At 43.9% G+C, this 16,865-nt stretch overlaps 8 protein-coding genes across 11 annotated transcripts; 5 read left to right on the forward strand and 3 right to left on the reverse strand.

The window, feature by feature from the left end:
• Window positions 1-220: 220 nt before the first annotated feature.
• RB195_005221 (uncharacterized protein) lies at window positions 221-1,078 on the forward strand (the record flags this gene model as incomplete). Of its 2 annotated transcripts, none has more annotated exons than XM_013435632.2 (4): window positions 221-365; window positions 432-496; window positions 807-878; window positions 944-1,078. In XM_013435632.2, 4 exons carry the CDS (start codon window positions 221-223, stop codon window positions 1,076-1,078), a joined length of 417 nt encoding a protein of 138 aa, XP_013291086.2. The 2 variants fall into 2 exon arrangements, with proteins under 2 accessions (XP_013291086.2, XP_064034704.1); XM_064177579.1 differs by having other exon boundaries at window positions 308-365.
• Window positions 1,079-1,318: 240 nt separating this feature from the next.
• RB195_005222 (uncharacterized protein) lies at window positions 1,319-3,937 on the reverse strand (the record flags this gene model as incomplete). Its single annotated transcript, XM_064177580.1, has 4 exons — window positions 1,319-1,387; window positions 1,462-1,579; window positions 1,806-3,096; window positions 3,877-3,937. The coding sequence occupies 4 exons, from the start codon at window positions 3,935-3,937 to the stop codon at window positions 1,319-1,321; spliced, it is 1,539 nt and encodes a 512-aa protein (XP_064034705.1).
• On the reverse strand, window positions 1,802-2,752 carry RB195_005223 (uncharacterized protein; the record flags this gene model as incomplete). The annotated part of the gene is made up of 1 exon (XM_064177581.1): window positions 1,802-2,752. One exon carries the CDS (start codon window positions 2,750-2,752, stop codon window positions 1,802-1,804), a length of 951 nt encoding a protein of 316 aa, XP_064034706.1.
• RB195_005224 (uncharacterized protein) lies at window positions 3,405-3,719 on the forward strand (the record flags this gene model as incomplete). Its single annotated transcript, XM_064177582.1, has 1 exon — window positions 3,405-3,719. The coding sequence occupies one exon, from the start codon at window positions 3,405-3,407 to the stop codon at window positions 3,717-3,719; it is 315 nt and encodes a 104-aa protein (XP_064034707.1).
• Window positions 3,938-3,974: 37 nt separating the features above from the next.
• On the forward strand, window positions 3,975-6,929 carry RB195_005225 (uncharacterized protein; the record flags this gene model as incomplete). Of its 2 annotated transcripts, none has more annotated exons than XM_064177584.1 (6): window positions 3,975-4,045; window positions 4,334-4,379; window positions 4,430-4,483; window positions 4,566-4,608; window positions 6,686-6,771; window positions 6,831-6,929. In XM_064177584.1, 6 exons carry the CDS (start codon window positions 3,975-3,977, stop codon window positions 6,927-6,929), a joined length of 399 nt encoding a protein of 132 aa, XP_064034708.1. The 2 variants fall into 2 exon arrangements, with proteins under 2 accessions (XP_064034708.1, XP_064034709.1); XM_064177583.1 differs by having other exon boundaries at window positions 4,367-4,379.
• Window positions 6,930-8,207: 1,278 nt separating this feature from the next.
• Window positions 8,208-12,585, reverse strand: RB195_005226 (uncharacterized protein; the record flags this gene model as incomplete). Of its 2 annotated transcripts, XM_064177586.1 has the most annotated exons (8): window positions 8,208-8,309; window positions 8,373-8,452; window positions 9,026-9,071; window positions 9,149-9,192; window positions 9,451-9,525; window positions 9,801-10,042; window positions 10,311-10,609; window positions 12,475-12,585. In XM_064177586.1, 8 exons carry the CDS (start codon window positions 12,583-12,585, stop codon window positions 8,208-8,210), a joined length of 999 nt encoding a protein of 332 aa, XP_064034710.1. The 2 variants fall into 2 exon arrangements, with proteins under 2 accessions (XP_064034710.1, XP_064034711.1); XM_064177585.1 differs by lacking the exons at window positions 9,801-10,042; window positions 10,311-10,609; window positions 12,475-12,585 and having other exon boundaries at window positions 9,451-9,583.
• RB195_005227 (uncharacterized protein) lies at window positions 9,917-10,571 on the forward strand (the record flags this gene model as incomplete). Its single annotated transcript, XM_064177587.1, has 3 exons — window positions 9,917-10,057; window positions 10,196-10,269; window positions 10,313-10,571. 3 exons carry the CDS (start codon window positions 9,917-9,919, stop codon window positions 10,569-10,571), a joined length of 474 nt encoding a protein of 157 aa, XP_064034712.1.
• A 242-nt stretch (window positions 12,586-12,827) lies between the features above and the next one.
• On the forward strand, window positions 12,828-15,773 carry RB195_005228 (uncharacterized protein; the record flags this gene model as incomplete). The annotated part of the gene is made up of 1 exon (XM_064177588.1): window positions 12,828-15,773. The coding sequence occupies one exon, from the start codon at window positions 12,828-12,830 to the stop codon at window positions 15,771-15,773; it is 2,946 nt and encodes a 981-aa protein (XP_064034713.1).
• Between the last annotated feature and the right edge of the window lie 1,092 nt (window positions 15,774-16,865).

Below are 16,865 nucleotides of genomic sequence, written 5' to 3' on the forward strand. Positions count from 1 at the left end.
CATTTTTTAGAATTCCTCGTACAACTTAACAATCCATAGTCAAAAATAGCCCTCAATGCACCTAGCACAGGAATCGCCAGAATATCTTGTGTGTTAGAGTTTCACCTCACCTCAGTGAGAACCAATCCATTAAAAAAACTGTTGTTTTCACAGCGACATTACTTAATACCACAACCTCACGTAAAGTAATTTGCAGATTCAACGGGACTTATTCGCAAATATGCACCCTATCTTACTTTTTTTGACCGCAATCGTCTGCTGCTGCGTCGCAGTTCGGCAACAGTCAGTTGGCGTTGTTGGTCGCCTCATGTGCGGTGGCAAACCTGCCGCAGGCGTGAAAGTGAAACTCTGGGATGAGGACGACGGTAAGACCACAAATTTTGTTTGCGGATAGAAATCCCGGTGCATAACAGAAAAATTCTTCTCTGCAGGCCCCGACCCTGACGACCTTCTCGATCAAGGGTTTACTGACGCCAAAGGAGAGTTCTCGTTAAAGGTAAAATCCAGGAAATGGTAATATCATAGCTAGTGACATAGGGTAACACAATAGATTCCGCATGCGCTGAATTTTCGGGACCAAATCGTTCGTAATAAAAGTTGAAAGAGAAGACCACAGAATTTGAATTTGATTTACTAAGCAACAGCCTGGATATCAAATTCATCCTTCTGTGTTTTGCAGGAAAAAGGTTTCCGTTAAAAACTTCCACGAAATCTCTCCTTGATAGAGTGTGCCATGATTTAGCGTTTCATGCTGTACTTGTATTCTATCTTCGTTGTAGTAAAGATGAGTGTTTCATCATTTTAAGGGTTCGGAGCGTGAGACCACCAACATTGACCCAGTATTCAAGGTGTATCACGACTGCGACGATGGTTTCAAGGTAATCATCAAGAAAGATATTTCTAGCGATTTCGTTCTGGATGAGAGAGATATCCAGTAGTTTAGCCCGGGCAACGAAAAGTGAAGTTCCGCATTCCGGACAAATACATATCATCTGGAGGTTTGCCCAAACGAATGTTCAATATTGGAGTCCTCAATCTGGAGACGATTTTCGCGAAGGAAGAACGAGATTTGATCTAAACAGTCGTTTCGCACAAACTCACCGCTTACATTTTTTCTGTAGTTAGCCGGGAAGGATATGAATAAACAAATCCACACATTGTTCTTGAGCACAAGCTGATCTCGATTAAAGAATAGTAAAAAAAAACTGATTTCAACTAGATCCAAATCGCTCCACTTTAAGCGCGGCCGCTTCCAACTGCACAGAGCTACATGTCGTTTTGACCATACAAGCAAACACTTGTGTTGCTATAGTAGGTATCACTCCGAAACAGTGTGACATTGGCATACATGCGGTTCTTCCTTCCGGCTACTCGCCAACGCGTTTGTCTAAATTCACTAACATTAACTTTGCTCTTATTCCTAATTTGAGGGGAAAACAATGTTTGTATTATCACCTTCACCTTGATCACATTGACTCCCGTTGATCTTCGAACTGGTCGAACGAAGAGCATCATATTTTTCTTTGAAGGACTTCGTGAAGAAATCTGACCATCGGGTCGGTGGTCTTCCTGTAGTGCGCTTAAAATCGCGGGGGAACCCAGTCGCTCACGGCTTTGGTCCAACGGTTGTCATTAAAGCGCATCACGTGTCCGGCCCACCTTACTTTACTTTCCTTGGCAAACGCGGCGGCGTCTCTAATCTTCGATCGCTGACGTAGGAGAGAACTTCGAATCCCGTCCCTCACTTGCGTGAAACGGGATACTCCTAGCATCACTCTCTCAATTGCGCGTTCAATGACGCTCACCGCGTTTTCTTCCTGCTTCTCTTGGTGGTTTCAAAACTCTCAGCCTTCTTCGCGCAGTCGTGAAGGTGTTCAACAAGCCGGTCATATTCCTCGTCGAAGTTGCCCATTGCGGAATCTTCCCAAAAGCCGGTTAGCGTAGCGAAGAGATCCCAGTTGATGGTAGTCCTGGGATTTCTCTCTCTGCACTTGGCGGCTTTCTGTGCTCTCCTTGTGAAGGAAAATCTTCCTCGGAGGAGGCGATGGTCCGATCCCGTATAGAACTTTGGTACAACACCGACGTCCGTCAGGCATAACCTTTTATTGACGATGATGTGGTCTATTTCATTACGGTACCCTCCACCGGGTGACTCCCACGTCCAGCGTAGAAAGGAGGGCTTCTGGAATTGCGAGTTCCCATGGATGGTCTTAGTCATCATGATGAACTCGGAGAGCCTCTCCCCCTGGTCATTCCATTGTAGGCCGTGGGTTCCGATGTGAAGTTCCTCCGGCGTTCTTCTTGGGCCAACCTTGGCGTTGAAATCGCCAATTATGACCTTGTAGAGGGCATGGTCTTCTCGGTAGAACTTCTCCAGGTCCATATAGAAAGCTTCGACTTCTTCTTCTTCGTAGCTTGATGTTGGAGCGTAAGCGACGAAGATAGTCAAAGCTGGTGTTGGGCCACATATTCTCATCCGCAGACGTCCCATTCGGGTCGTAAGTTGTTCAAAAGAGTCGATGTTCTTTGCCATACTCGTGTTGACGAGGACGCCAACTCCACCAGCACCTCTACTGTCGCATGTTCCTAAGAACAGTTCTTCTCCAGTCTCATATACGGCGTTCAGAGGGTGAAGTCGTCTCGCCTCGGTCAGTCCGAGTACGTCGTACTTGATCTTCTTGGCTTGCATCATCAGATCTTCAATGGCCGCTTCCGATGCAAGCGTACGTGCGTTATAAGTACAGATCGCCATCCTAGTCCTTTTCCGTTTTGGTAGCCTACATGGCTCCTGCAACTCCGTCCTACCTGGCGCTACCGTACCAGGCTTTGCTCCGGAATCAGGAGACTCTTTTCTATTACTGTGTTTTGCGTAAAAAATTTTAAAACTCATGGGTAGGTTGCAAGCCTCTAGTCCCATGAGTTTCTGGGAGAGCTTTCGCTCTCCCGGAGTGGACATGTGGAGCTTATTTGTTGGAGGCGACTCCAAACCGCCTCCCTTGCACCTCCCAGTCACTTTGGCTTTTGGCCGGACCGTTGTGCGGCATACAAGGATGTCATGAGTCAGTCCTGGCTCAGCAGAAACAGGGAGTCCATCCCCTGAATCCACCTGCGTCTCTGGGCAAGCACAAGGTCGCTTTTGGTCCGCGATTAGCCCCCTATCCGCCACCCGGGAACGCGCCACGTAGCCTAACGTCCGGCTAAAGCCGGACTTCAGGCTCGCTTCGCTCGTCTTCACCGATCAATAGCAAATAACAGTAACGACATTTTTTGTAAAATGGCGCCCGTTGAAAAAGTTAAATCATCGACATTTTTTTTCCAACTTATATTGAAAGATATCCATGTCCATTTTGCGGAAAGCCTTTTAGAGAATTCGGTTATTCATCAGCTAGTTTTCCGAACACGAAATGGCAAGCGTGTTTCCTATTCGTTTGCGTTCCCCTAGACCATTTGTTCCTAGAACATTTTCTCCCAATTCTCTACATTTAACTCTGGCGTCTCCCACGACAAATTTATACGTGGAACATGTAATTAGAACTGAGATCTTTGGCAACGTGGCGCGGCTCTCTTTGCCAGGTGCTTCACAAATCACGGTGAACGAAATCGGCCTACTCGTTATCATCATGGTCAGTTGTTGGTGTGTATTCTTAAACTACACGAAAGCGGCTCCTTTTTGTGAGAATATCGATATAAAAGAAAGATCTCTGTCGGATAGGGCGTGAGATGAACAGCAATTTATCCGTTTTTCATTCGCCAGGAGTTGAATCGAAAATAATAATATATGACCGTTACATAAAGGTTCAGAAATCCACACTCTTCTATGGGTGTTGCGTAATCCGATAACATCAGAAGGCCACGTTTTGGCTGCTGCAAACGCACCGATCCTCGTTCTGGAGCGGAGGTCGCGGCAGTTGATAGTGTCAATCCGGAGATCCAGCATGATGGACATGTGGTTCAGTATCAGGTCCAGGCTACTGATGTGGCATGACATGAGCGGAGGCAGAGCATTACCGACCGCTCGTAGTGGTGCCAGTAAAATGAATCGGTCGTATGTATTTCTAGCTGATAATAGATTTTTGCTGGTCCGCAAGTTGTCATCGACGGTTTGCTTCTTTCTTGTTGTTCAGATCGAAAAGCTCTCTCTTCTTTTCCTGACTAATTTTTTCTTACCCCAGTAAAATTAATAATGGCATGCTGAGACTGTGCAAACAAACGTTCACCAATGTTCACCCGTCTTATTAATCAATGGAGAAAAAAACAAACAAATCGTTTTCCACTCTATCATTAGGACGCTTGCGAATTCGGCGAACACCTACAACCACGAATAAAATAAAAGGTGGGATGTAAAACTGTTCCCAGCTGCTTTCAGTGCACTGTACAAGGTATTTCATAATTCTTTTTTTTTATAAGAATTTTCAAGGTAATTTTTGAGGTTTCTACCATTTTGCTTACTGAATCGACCTACGCCATGAAGTTAGCAGTTCATGTATGTTTTCACATATATCACTTAAAATTTCTTTCCTAGCGGAATGAAAGATTGAGGTAAAATCCAAATTTTGTCATTTCAGATCCTGATCTTTCTGACTGCACATATCATCATGTGTACACGAGGTAGAAAATACAATGCTCTAGTTATTTATTATTGATATTATTCATATGTTATTATAAAAACATTTTATAAGTGAAACTCAATGAAGCAATGCAAAACAAGATTCATATAGAGAAATGGGTGTATATATAACGTATATAGAATCATGCTATATAACAACGCGCTCAGTGTTTGTGTGGGTGTGTTTGTGTGGATGTATTTGTGTGGGTGTGTTTGTGTGTGAATACTCAATAATATGTAAAGCTTTGCAACAGTGATAACGGATCCAGCGTCACTCACCTGATACCTTTGTGAAAAATGATGTAGGACAGCTTATTTCGAATCCTGTATTAATTACAGCATGTAAACCTTTATGAGCATTTTCACCTTCAATTTTACAAGTTCTTTTACAAGTACAGGTTAAATATAATGCAATATAGTATAATATATGCATATTCGATTTTGGATTTAGTATCTTAGGGAATGATGACTTGTTCTGGATGAGGCATTTAAAGGCATCACCCCACGACCCTGAGATGGTGCAGATTTCAGGTGGAGTATTCGTATACGGGATGGGACACTAAGGAGAGGGAGGTGATTCCGTCCATTTCTTGCTAATTGCCGTAGAAAAAACGGCCCGGAAGATGCGGCGCCGCACAAGACTGGCGCGCTCCAATCGAACCTCTTGTTCAAAATGGTGCGCCAAAACGAATGAAGCCGTATCTTCCGGGCCGTTATTTACGGCAATTAGGAAGAAACGGACGGAATCACCCCCTTCTCCGTAGTCTCCCATCCTGTATTCGAATACTCCACCTGAAATCTGCACCACCTCAGATTCATGGGATGATTCCTTTAAGAGAATATATCACGAATGATCTGACTTTCCAGGCTCCGACGAAGGCGACAACGCCGAAACGTTAGCCGTAATAAAGTTTGTTAACAATCTTGGCTGTTGCTAAATTGGACTATCGACAAGTATAGTATATGTCTACCACGTATATAGTTTAAAAGACTTCAACCAACACACGTATTACTGAGAAAAGCTTTTCCTAATTTTTAGTAGCACCTCTGAAAAAAATAATTTCACTCGAAACTGTTTTGGTGCTTTTTAAGAATGTCTTTTAAATCCCAAATTCTGATGAGATATTCGGAAGTTGGAAGAGAATTTTTCATTTTCTTCCACTTCTTTAACGTATTGATACATGATGTGATTTGAATCAAGGAAGAACCAAGAACATATTGTGGTATGGTTTAAACATATCACGAAATTGACGACATTGGGGTCTCTGGGGGACACTACAGATTTTGAGTTGTAGATCACGAGTGTAAGCGTGTAAATTTGCTCTAATCGTCCTGGAAAAGGTTGTGAGAAATGACAGCGGATGCGGTGCATGTATGAAAATATCGCTTTATAAGGCACCATAGAGGTTTCCTATCCCGGTTTTCAAGACGATAGCGGGGAATTGAGAGTGTCCATTCTCATACTTGCGTTCTACACCTGAATCTCCATATTGTCCTCCAGAGATCACAAAATCACCAATTTCTTGACATTTTGCCTTCGAGATAAAATACTGATCGATTATTACTAACTAGATCTATTTTTCAGTAATTTCAGTACGAGTGGTTATTTAAGGATATCTTATAGGATTACTTCGAAGACGCAGGTTAAAGGCAGCATACCGCGGATCTGAGGTGGTGTGGATTTTAGATGGAGTATCCGTATACGGGGTCGTAGATTATGGAGACGGGGATAGTTCCGCTCATCTCTCCCTGCATCATTGCAAACAGCCGTCTCCAGAATGTTGTTTTGTACGACGCCATCTATTGCAACGCTCCACCTCTTGCGCCTCCTCCGCCCTGCGATTCGTCGAAAATCATTTCGCGCTGCTCCGATAGGCAGTAAAGGACGCTACGCGTGCAAGGGTGGCACGCTGCAATGGAAGGCATCGTACAAAACAGCATTCAGGGGCCGGCTGCTTGCAGTGATTCAGGGAGAGCGGAACTTCTCCGGCCTCTATAATCTACGTCCCCTTATACGGATACTCCACCTGAAATCCGTACCACCCCAGATTCGTGGTATGCTGCCTTTAAATATTTAAGGAGACTTCCTAGAAACTGCATGCGGTGAAAATGGCACGTATTTCTCATGTTATAATGGATGTGAACCGACGTGCGCCCATCCTGATGCAAGTCTCTTATGTCTAGAACGATGCAATTGATAGTGACAAGTGATCACTTGTTGCAGGTCGCTTGCCTTGCTGTATGTGGAGGCGGTGGATGTGTGTGCAAAAGAAATTTCCTTCGTAATAAAGATGGGAAATGCGTGTTGAAAGAGGAATGTTAAATAAATGTTGGATATGATATGATAGTAGTCGATTCTACTGGAGGAGATGTTATTCAACAAGAAATATCCTCAAGTTGCAGTAGTGTTAGGTCGGCTGGTTAGTAAACGTATCGAGTTTACCAAGTTGTATGCTTAAAGCATGATCATCTAAGTGTAGGTGTTTGTCCTTTCGTCCTTTTCTTCACATACAGGATGAATTTGGTTTAAATTAGAATAGATTAGATTTAATAATTTATAGATGAACTAACTCATGCTATCAATTGGAAAACTTCATAAAAAGAGAGTTGGAGATCTGGGATAGGTTCGGGAGAAAGCGTTACCGAAAGATGTTCTACATTGATCTATGGAAATATTCTACCTCCGGCAACAATTGATAAGTTTTCACAGATAGAATTTTTGGTCTTGGTGATCTCGTGCAAAGACCGCATTGCTCTACTCTCCTCCCCCCTCTAGTGGAACCATACCATACTTCAATCACTATCGTCTCTACCCAGCGGAGTACATAAAATCTTGAAGATCTTGATGAGCGGTGTTTCTTCTATTTTTTTAAATGTAATTCATTCAGTCTGATAGGTTTTTAAAGGTTGGAACGATCATTAATTATATTTTTCACTCTATATGAGAGGATTGTTGCTGCTCAGATGGTGATACCGTTCAATGGGCTTCTATGAGATCATCTGTGGCGCAAGATTTCCGCAGGAGTTCCTGCTGTGAGAAAGTGTGGCAAGGTTCTAGGTTATCTTCGACTTATTCTTCGCAGGGACAGCATATGTCGCTACTCTTGGAACTCTTTTCTTATTTTTCCTCGTAGAGCGTGAAGCGGAGCGGCAAGACCGAGCGCTTTAGTTTTAGAGCTATGTTTCTTGAATCTGATCATGAAGTTCGGATATCGTGTCTGTGTGTGGGAGCAATTCCACTGTAAACGAGAGTATTAAAAAAAGAAGTTTATGCGCAAACAACAACATGAGCAGAATGGCAAAATTTGATTCCAGTAGCGGCGGGTACTCTCACGGCAAAACAAAACTAAAACATTTATTTCTTTGTGGAGATTTAGCAAAGTTTTGCTATTGATTCATTTGCATAATATTAACAACTCATCCTGCTACCGCGAGGGAATGTTCAATTGTTGGGTGTTTTTTTAATAAAATCTAACGCTGGAAAGACATCTCTGGGCTTCGAAATAACCTAAAGGCAGTACCCTGCCGTAGCTGAGGCGAGTTTTCGTCAACGCAGTTGACAAAACACCACAGATTTATTCCGAAAATACATATTACCATACTACTGGGGACACACACGTTTCAGAATACAATTTCTCTTGTGGCGCACGTAGCCTTCCTCACATGTGCAGCCACTCCGTTCACAATTCAATGTACAGATTGGCTGCGAAAGACAGTTACAATTTTTGTGTGTAGCTTCTATTTTAACAGGAGAAAAAAAACTCACGTTAGGCTCGCTGCATGTTGCCTCACACTTTTTATTGAAGCAGTAGTCGTACCATTCGTTTTTACCGCACCTTGGTCTCCCTTAATTGGATGTCGACTTTGAAACCCAAACTCCATATAGAAGTATGTGAGGTTAAAAAATAAGGAAAAATGACGGGATTTTACGATTTTATCCCGGTGATCCATGTGGCACTAAGAACTTTTGTAACAGCTACACCTTCAAATTTTTTTTCAATAACATTAACACCTTTTTGTTATATATTAACTCTGTGGCTCATGATGAAGAGAGAAGAGTTCAAGGAAGCGAAAATTTAATTCAGCTCTTTGTCAAGAGTCTTCTTCGAGATAGCGTTCGGCGTAATTTTCAGAGTTGGACTTCTTTTGCAGTAGTTAGGGTTAGGGCTATAGTTTGTACAGCCTGTTAATACCTCAACAAAGACATTCCGCCAATCTCAATTTGAAAAGCCAACAGGTAGTCGACGGTATTAATAGGTAATAAGGGTAAGGAAGCAACTATTTACGTCAGTAAAACTTGACTTCAGTCAGTTATTTTCATGAGTTACTTTTTTTAAACTTTTCTACTGTTCCTAATTTTCGGTGAATTCGTAACCGTTGTGAAATTTGTGTGCAACAACTTAGCGTGACTCGTCTTACATCTCCTGCGCCGCGCCACAACTTGTGTGATTGAGAGGAGGAAAATCTGAAATCCATGAAAGAACCAAAATCTATTTGATTTTCACTTTTATACAAACAGGAATACGTTTCTTTCCAACTTACGAGGATTAGAAGTTTCATATTCGTTTCGGTATTACCCGAATAACCTGCAAAAATTAAAATTTTTTGATTATTGTTCTATACATACCGTTTTAATCCGTATCCAGTCATTCAAAAAATTCTCGGAAATGAAAATTCCGGCAAATGGGTTTTATGCTTCATATGAACGCTAGCTTCACAAACAGATGGAAGTAGTAGAAGAGTAAAGATCAGAGGATCCTTGTGGCTTACTAATCCTCCTAAGCTGGATTACTTGGGTTCAAATAAGACGCTTGCACAAGATTCACTTTGATCATTCTGATTACCTTCATCACCAGAGTTGCCCAGTGGCTCCTCCTTTTGTGTGGGACACGGTGAGCATCTTAATGTTCTTCGAAGGACTAAAAGAGAAGAATACCGACCATCGGGCAGGCGTTTTTCTTGCAGTGCACTCAGCATCGCTTGGGACGCAGTCACTGAGTACTCTGGTCTAACGGCTGAGCATCACGTGATCGGTCCACCTTATTTTACTTTCCTAGGCAAACGTGGTGTGCACGAAGGCGGCTGTTCTTGGTCTTCTTCTCTACAACCTCGATGCTCTTATACGTTCCTCATGCCGCTTGTGTCCTCCTGCCCAGCTCGGGGGTCAGGTCGTTCATCATGTTCATTTCCCGACCTAGATAACCGTAGCTTTTTCCATTCCGGAATGTTCTTTCTGTTGAGCGCGAGTGGGGCATGCGAGACTTTATGTTACGCATGAAAATCGTCTTTTGCAGATCCAGCTGAAGACCAATGCATCCACATGTTTCGTCGAGTTCGCATTCGCTGCATTCGTTCCGCTTGGCTGAGCTAGATGTTATTCCTTGGTTGTCCAAGGCTTTCATGACCGCCTCCGCCTCATCTGAGTCGGAGACCTTTCTCAAGTCGATAAAGGTGAGACAGGTGAAGATGTCGCTTTGACGTCGGTCTGCCAAAGATTACTTAAAATTAATTCATGTTGTTGTGCTCAATATGAATTACTTCAATAATTGTCCAATATGAATTTGCTTTCTTCAATTCTGTCTTATTCAGCAGCATAATGGAATTGATGATGGATCTTCGAAGAGATGTCTAGTCTTCGAACACATCCCTCCGCAATCTTTTCAGTCTGTGGAAAAAAGGTCGCACATGATCCTTTGGTTCTTACAGATCTTCTGAACTCCTTCGAGCTTCCTTCGGTGTGTCTAAGAGGAACGTGACAGTGTTCACAGCTGAACGTGACGAAACGGAGAGTTGTGCTGAACATTCATGCTCCTTCTGTGGATTTGGCCATCCAGTATTTTGGTATCTTCCGCCATATGACCGTGCCAGTCGTACTGTTAATAAGTACACATTGAACATGCTCATGTGTCTGATTGCGTTTGGCACGAAAACGATCTCGAGATGGTACAAAGCACGCGCAGTGTAAAGATATTTTTCAGCCGTGGATGCAGCCTCAAACTTGGACTAAACGACTAGAGGATGAAAGAGAACAGTCGCACAATAAGCGCACATGGCTTTGTAAACGGCTTTATAAAAATGAGATTCTCTCTTCTTCTGCATTATTTTATGTCTACGGAAGGGAATATCGCATTCACTTTAAATAAATTGATGCGCCTCACATAAAGAAGATATCAGCTGCTATTAAAAATGTGCATAAATTTCTCTGCCATGCGTGGCCTGGAATCACTTCAGCTGCTCGATGTTGCCTTCGAATTGAAAATTGTTGAAACTGTAAAAAAAAGACCTCTTTTCTCATCATCTTGCAAGAACAACAGGAAATCGTGGAATTGGGATCACGTATATCAATTTTGGATAGCCAAGATAAAATCAATAGAGTAATTTGTTCATTGTGAGTGCATTTATGTCGTAGCTCGTCCATAAAGGGTGTCGCTACCTGATCAGCTCGTGATTCTACTCGAAACTTCCAGACCCAAAAGCTGTTTCCATAGATACTAAGATGCGTAACAGAAGATCACTGTACTACCAGTGTGCGTTTTAAAAATCGGCCTAACATCGGCAAAAGAAAGGGATAGTGACAGCCAGCAAAAAATACTGGACACTTTTTTTTCAAAAGTTGTCATCTGTTGCACTGAAGCTTTCTGCGAGTAGAAGTATTTTTCCTGTGAAATAATGATTTGTCTTTGTCTCAGCGCTCAACATTGTATGTTTCCCTATCATCGTCCAGAACAAAATTTTGAACTTTGAAGATTTCCTATGGCAGGTTTCGATCTAAGTCTTCGTCAACTTCTTTATTCATCTAAAGTGAACGTGCTATCCAGAGCCTTATCCTGGTTTAAAAAACAATCTAAAAAACACCTTCTTTTAGCATTTTTGACTATCGCACGTCTTTACGCCTTTACGCTTACGATTTTGATTTTTTCCTGAACTCGGAAACTTTTGCATCTCCGTATAGCAATTCTGCGAATAAAATTAAGCAACCAACGCTTCAACGAAGCATTCCTGAGTAGGAGGAGCAGGAGTATTGCTGCTGATTCGACAAACTATAGCGGAGATTTTTCTTTTTTTTTGGGAAAAAAAGAGCGAAAATAAGAAATGCACTAAGAATTTCTATCTTTCCCACTTCAACTAATGATTTTCATCTCACTTTTTTTTCTGATCAAAATCTATTTTGTGATTGATACGGACATAATTACTTCGAGAATTTTCATTTGCGTATTTTCCGTCAGCATCGGACAGTTTGACGGCAATCTTCCTGACACGCACCTTTTGACACGGAATGTTCAGTTACAACGGATTTTTCTTGTAAATTAGGAAACGATCAGTCTTTTATGACCAGTCGTATGAAAGTTAAACGCTAATAATCGTTGTGGATTTCAACAACTGAATCGCAGTAACTGAAAAAACAAGCCATTTTTCAAATTTGCCACTTCAAAAAGTTCCAATACCTTTTGTAATTACCAAAAAAAAGTAAAAAAAACCACCAGTTCAGGGGCTAAATTGCTAATATTTACTGTTTACTTTTTTTTACGTTGCGGTAGGGGTTTGGTGCCACTAAGATTGTGTAACAGGTAAGTTGAGAAATTTTCGATCAGGTTAGCGAGTTCATTTGGCAAAGTTTCAATTCGTCTTATTCTCGTTTCTCGCAGACCTAGCATGTACCGCTGCACGTAAAACTTTCTCCTTATTCTTCCCAATACGGCGCACGAGCAACGAGAAGAGGCAGGACTGGAAGCTGGTTTATTGCTATACCACCGAATCGCAACATCTAGTCTGGATTGTGTGCATGTGTGGGACTGGTACTACTGTAAACCAGAATGTTGATGATGAAAAGAGATATTATATTAGATTAGACCTCCACAACGGTTTACCGCCTCATAGTGGCGTGGAGGTGACACTGGGCGTCGAACTGCGATGCACAGCGGAGGTTCGTCCTCCGGCAGGGTCTCCCAAGCTGAGAAGGAGTTCGACACATCCGACATTCCGACTTCTCGGAATCGGAAGCCTAGCTAAGAGTAAACCACTGCTAAGATTCACCACCGTCTTGGCAAAATGTCGCAAGGTGGTTCCCTGATCCATATAGGTTGGGCGACGACCTGTGGTGAAAGCTAAGCTCGCCGTGGCATGGCTGCTTAGTTTGGGGAAAAGTCTCTTTGCCACTCCAGCATATTCACTGCCTCAGTACCCTGCACACTGGGCCCTGCCGTCTCAGACGTCGGACGGTATGGCGACCGGTGAGAGGCGATCAAATCTCAGGTTGCTCAGGACGTCATTGATTCTGGACCAAGGCGACACACGCACGACTCGCCATGGAGACTGTCTCAGACTGTGTACTTACAACGCGAGAACAGTTTCCAAAGGCGCCGACCTGCATTCCCTTCTCGGAGCTGCAGAGCGTATCAAATTTCACGTGATTGCTCTGCAGGAGACCAAGTGCAGAAGGAGCGACGTACGACAGATGAATGACGGTACACTCGTCATTCGTGGAGAGAAGGTTCCGTCGCGAAATGTAGGCGGTGTTGGTTCCGTTGTGCACCCATCTGTCGTCCATCTCGTCGATTCTCACGAGATCCTGTCACCTCGTCTGGCCATTCTTCGCCTCCGCCCTCTGCGCCAAAAATCCATCAGTATCATCAACTGCTATTCACCAACATCAGCAGCTGATGATTCCGAATTGGACGCGTTTTACGAGGAGCTGGAGGAATTAGTCCACAACGAGAAGTCCTTTTACAAGTTCGTTGTCGGAGACTTCAACGCAAAACTAGGAAAGGCCACAGAAGAGGAGTACAGGATTGGAAGATTTGGACTAGGGGACCGGAATGAAAATGGCAATCGTCTCGCCGGGCTGTTGTCCGCCGCTCGCCTCTTTCATGGGAACTCTCTTTTCATGAAAAAAGATCATCGTCGGTGGACATGGGAATCGCCCAATGGCGCGACTCGTGCGGAGATCGACCACATACTCACCAACCGGAGGTGGTGTCTATTTGACGTCTCAGTAGTACCATCCTTTTGTAGTGGTTCTGATCACCGTCTCCTTCGTGCGAAAATACGACTTAGCCACACGATGGAAAAGAACATGTGCTATCGGCAACGAAGGAGAAAAGAAGTCGTCTACGACGATTGCGTACTCGAGGACTCCCTGTCCCAAGGTGACTGGCACATCGAGGAGGACCCAAACGTGGACTACGAGATGCTGCTCAGAGGATTACGAGCCTGTGCTGAACGTGCCTCGAAGTCGCGCACGACAAACTTGGATCGAATTTCGAAGACCACCAAGGAATTGTTAGGAAGAAGAAGGGCTTTGAGGCTTGATCCGAATGCATCGCACATTGAGCGGTTAGTAGCAAACACTAGCTGCAGAAAAGCGTTGCAGGAGGATCTTTTGAAGTACAGGCAGAAGAAGATTCTAGAAGCAGCACAAAGAAGAACGAGTCTAAAGAAGTGCCGCAGGGATCTCCGCGAATATAATATTCCGCTAGCAACCTTGCTGAGCGAAGACGGGACTCGCACGTCTTCTCGTCGTGAGATGGAAATCATTACGGAGAGGTTCTACTCGAACCTTTTCCGTTCATCAACTCCTGTGTCAAGCCCAATCATCCCCACTGGCGAAGCTCCACCACGGATTCTCCCTTCGGAAGTACGAGTCGCTATCAAGAGCATGAAACCTGGCACAGCCCCCGGACCTGATTTTATATCAGCAGACTTTCTTCGGGCTGGTGGCCATCCGCTTCATGTAATCTTAGCAGCGCACATGACATCCTATCTTCAGAAAGAAAGGATCCCAGACCAGTGGAAGACCTCGCGAACCGTTCTTATCCATAAGAAAGGTGACCGAGAGGACCTTCGGAACTACCGTCCGATATGCTTGCTGAGCGTGTTATACAAAGTATTCACCAAGGTCATCCTCACACGCATATCTAGGACGCTGGATGAAGCCCAGCCTCAAGAACAAGCTGGATTCCGCCAAGGGTTCAGCTGCTTGGACCACATCCAGACCGTGTCGAGGGTCATAGAGGTTTGCCGGGAATACCGCCTGCCCCTAGTTCTAACCTTCGTCGACTATGAGAAAGCCTTTGACAGCGTAGAAACGAATGCAATACTGTCAGCGCTGGTCGATCAAGGTGTGGACGCGTCGTATGTGAGGACATTAGCCAATTGCTACGAACGATGCACGACTAGGATACAGCTTTTCCACCGCCCTCTCACCATACCCATTGGAAAGGGGGTACGACAAGGCGATACTATATCGCCGAAGCTGTTCACGGCTGCATTGCAATGGATAATGAAATCACTATCCTGGGAAGAAAGGGGCATACGTGTTGATGGAAGATTTCTTTCGAACCTTCGTTTCGCGGACGACATCGTTCTCTTTTCGAGCAGTACCAATGAAGCAGAAACGATGCTCAACGAATTGAACGAAGCAGGGAAGAGAATAGGACTACGAATAAACAGAAAGAAGACACAGTTCATGAAGAACGCGCACTGCGAGGACGGAGGAGTACAACTTGAAGGCTCCCAAATCGTGGAAACTCCGTCATACGTATACCTTGGACGTTCTATGAACATGGAAAACGACTTGAAGGAAGAACTGAATAGAAGAATGAGAGCAGCATGGGCAGCATTCGCAGCCGTCAGGGAAGCTACGGACCAACTGACGGACCATGATCTTCGTGCCCATCTGTTCGACTCGACAGTCCTTCCAGCGCTCTGTTACGCAGCGGAGACGTGGGCAGACACCGCAGCCACGTCTAGGAAGCTACTTACTACCCACAGAGCCCTTGAGAGATGTCTCCTGAAGTTTAACCGGCGCACACAACACCTTGCCGGTCTTCGTAGCTCCGACTTAAGAGGAATGTCCCGTCTTCGCGACCCAGCGGAATATGTATCGAAAGCAAAACATAGATGGGCCGGTCACATCATGAGAAGAATCGACGATAGATGGACTAAAAGAACGCTAGAGTGGATCCCAAGGGACGCTAAACGCCCCCGAGGGAGACCGCCAACGAGATGGAGTGACGTGTTCGCTGCACGGATGGACCAGCTGAGAGCTCAGCTGGATACGGCTCAAGGACCTCGTCATCGTCACTCACGAAGCTTGAGAACATCTTGGATGACAATGGCGAGGGAACGAAACGAGTGGAAGAGATGCTGGGGCCCGCACGTCGAGTGAAGACGGGCCATCTAAGTATCTAAGTATCTAAGTAAGTATTAGATTAGATACCCAAACATTACGAGCAACTTCGCAAAAACTGGTCTCCGAAGTAGAAGGGTGGCATCACAGCAAAATCGGAACACAACCACTGAATAAAACACCCCCACATTTATTCCGAAAACGCATATTGCATTCACATTCATACTTCTAAGGGCAAGTTGTTTCCAACACACATTTTCCATCGTCGTTACGGACGTAGCCTTCCTTACATGTGCAACCGCCCGGTCCACATTCCAATGTACAGATTGGCTGCGAAAGACAGTTACAATTTTTTGTGTGTAGCTTCTATTTTAACAGGAGAAAAAAACTCACGTCAGGCTCGCTGCATTTTCCCTCACACCTGCCATTGAAGCATTCATCGTACCATTCGTTTTCACCACACTGTTGCTTTTCTTAATTAGACGTCGATTTCGAAAACTTCATGCAAAAAGTAGGGAAAATGAGGGAGTTTTTAGGCTTTCATCTTGATAATACATCCAGATCTAGTTACTTTTTTAATTGATTGGTTTATTTATCCTTAGTTATATTAAAAACACAGCAAATTTCTAACCCTGATCAGCAGAAGAGAAATTTCAGCAGCCTTATAGATGTTAGCCGTATGAGTAGCAATATACTGACCTTTGCGATTCGTAATGGATGATGAATTGGATAAGGTTGGAAGGATGAGCAGCTGAAAAGAGAAAAAAGTTCAATTTTAAATCTTATGTTGGCTTTACGTGGGTTAGAGGTAGTGTACTAAAGTATTGGCTAAGAAGGTTGTATGCGTTGAGTGGAAAAGGGGACTCAACTATGACAATTATTGCTAGCATTAAAAAAACACACAAGAGATAAATGTAATTTCAAAGCATTCCCAACAATTCTTCCTTTCGGATCAATCCTCCACAACGGTTTACCGCCTCAAAGTGGCGTGGGCGAATTGCGGTGCACAGCGGAGGTATGTACATACGTCCTCTGCCAGTGTCTCCTAATTTAGATTCCGAGTTCTCGAAATCGAAATCTTAGCTAATCCTCCAGTAAAGAACTCAAAATGCGAAGATCCATCAACGTCTT

This window comes from Necator americanus, chromosome I, assembly GCF_031761385.1.
Source record: "Necator americanus strain Aroian chromosome I, whole genome shotgun sequence".
NCBI classification, from domain to species: Eukaryota; Metazoa; Nematoda; class Chromadorea; order Rhabditida; family Ancylostomatidae; genus Necator; species Necator americanus.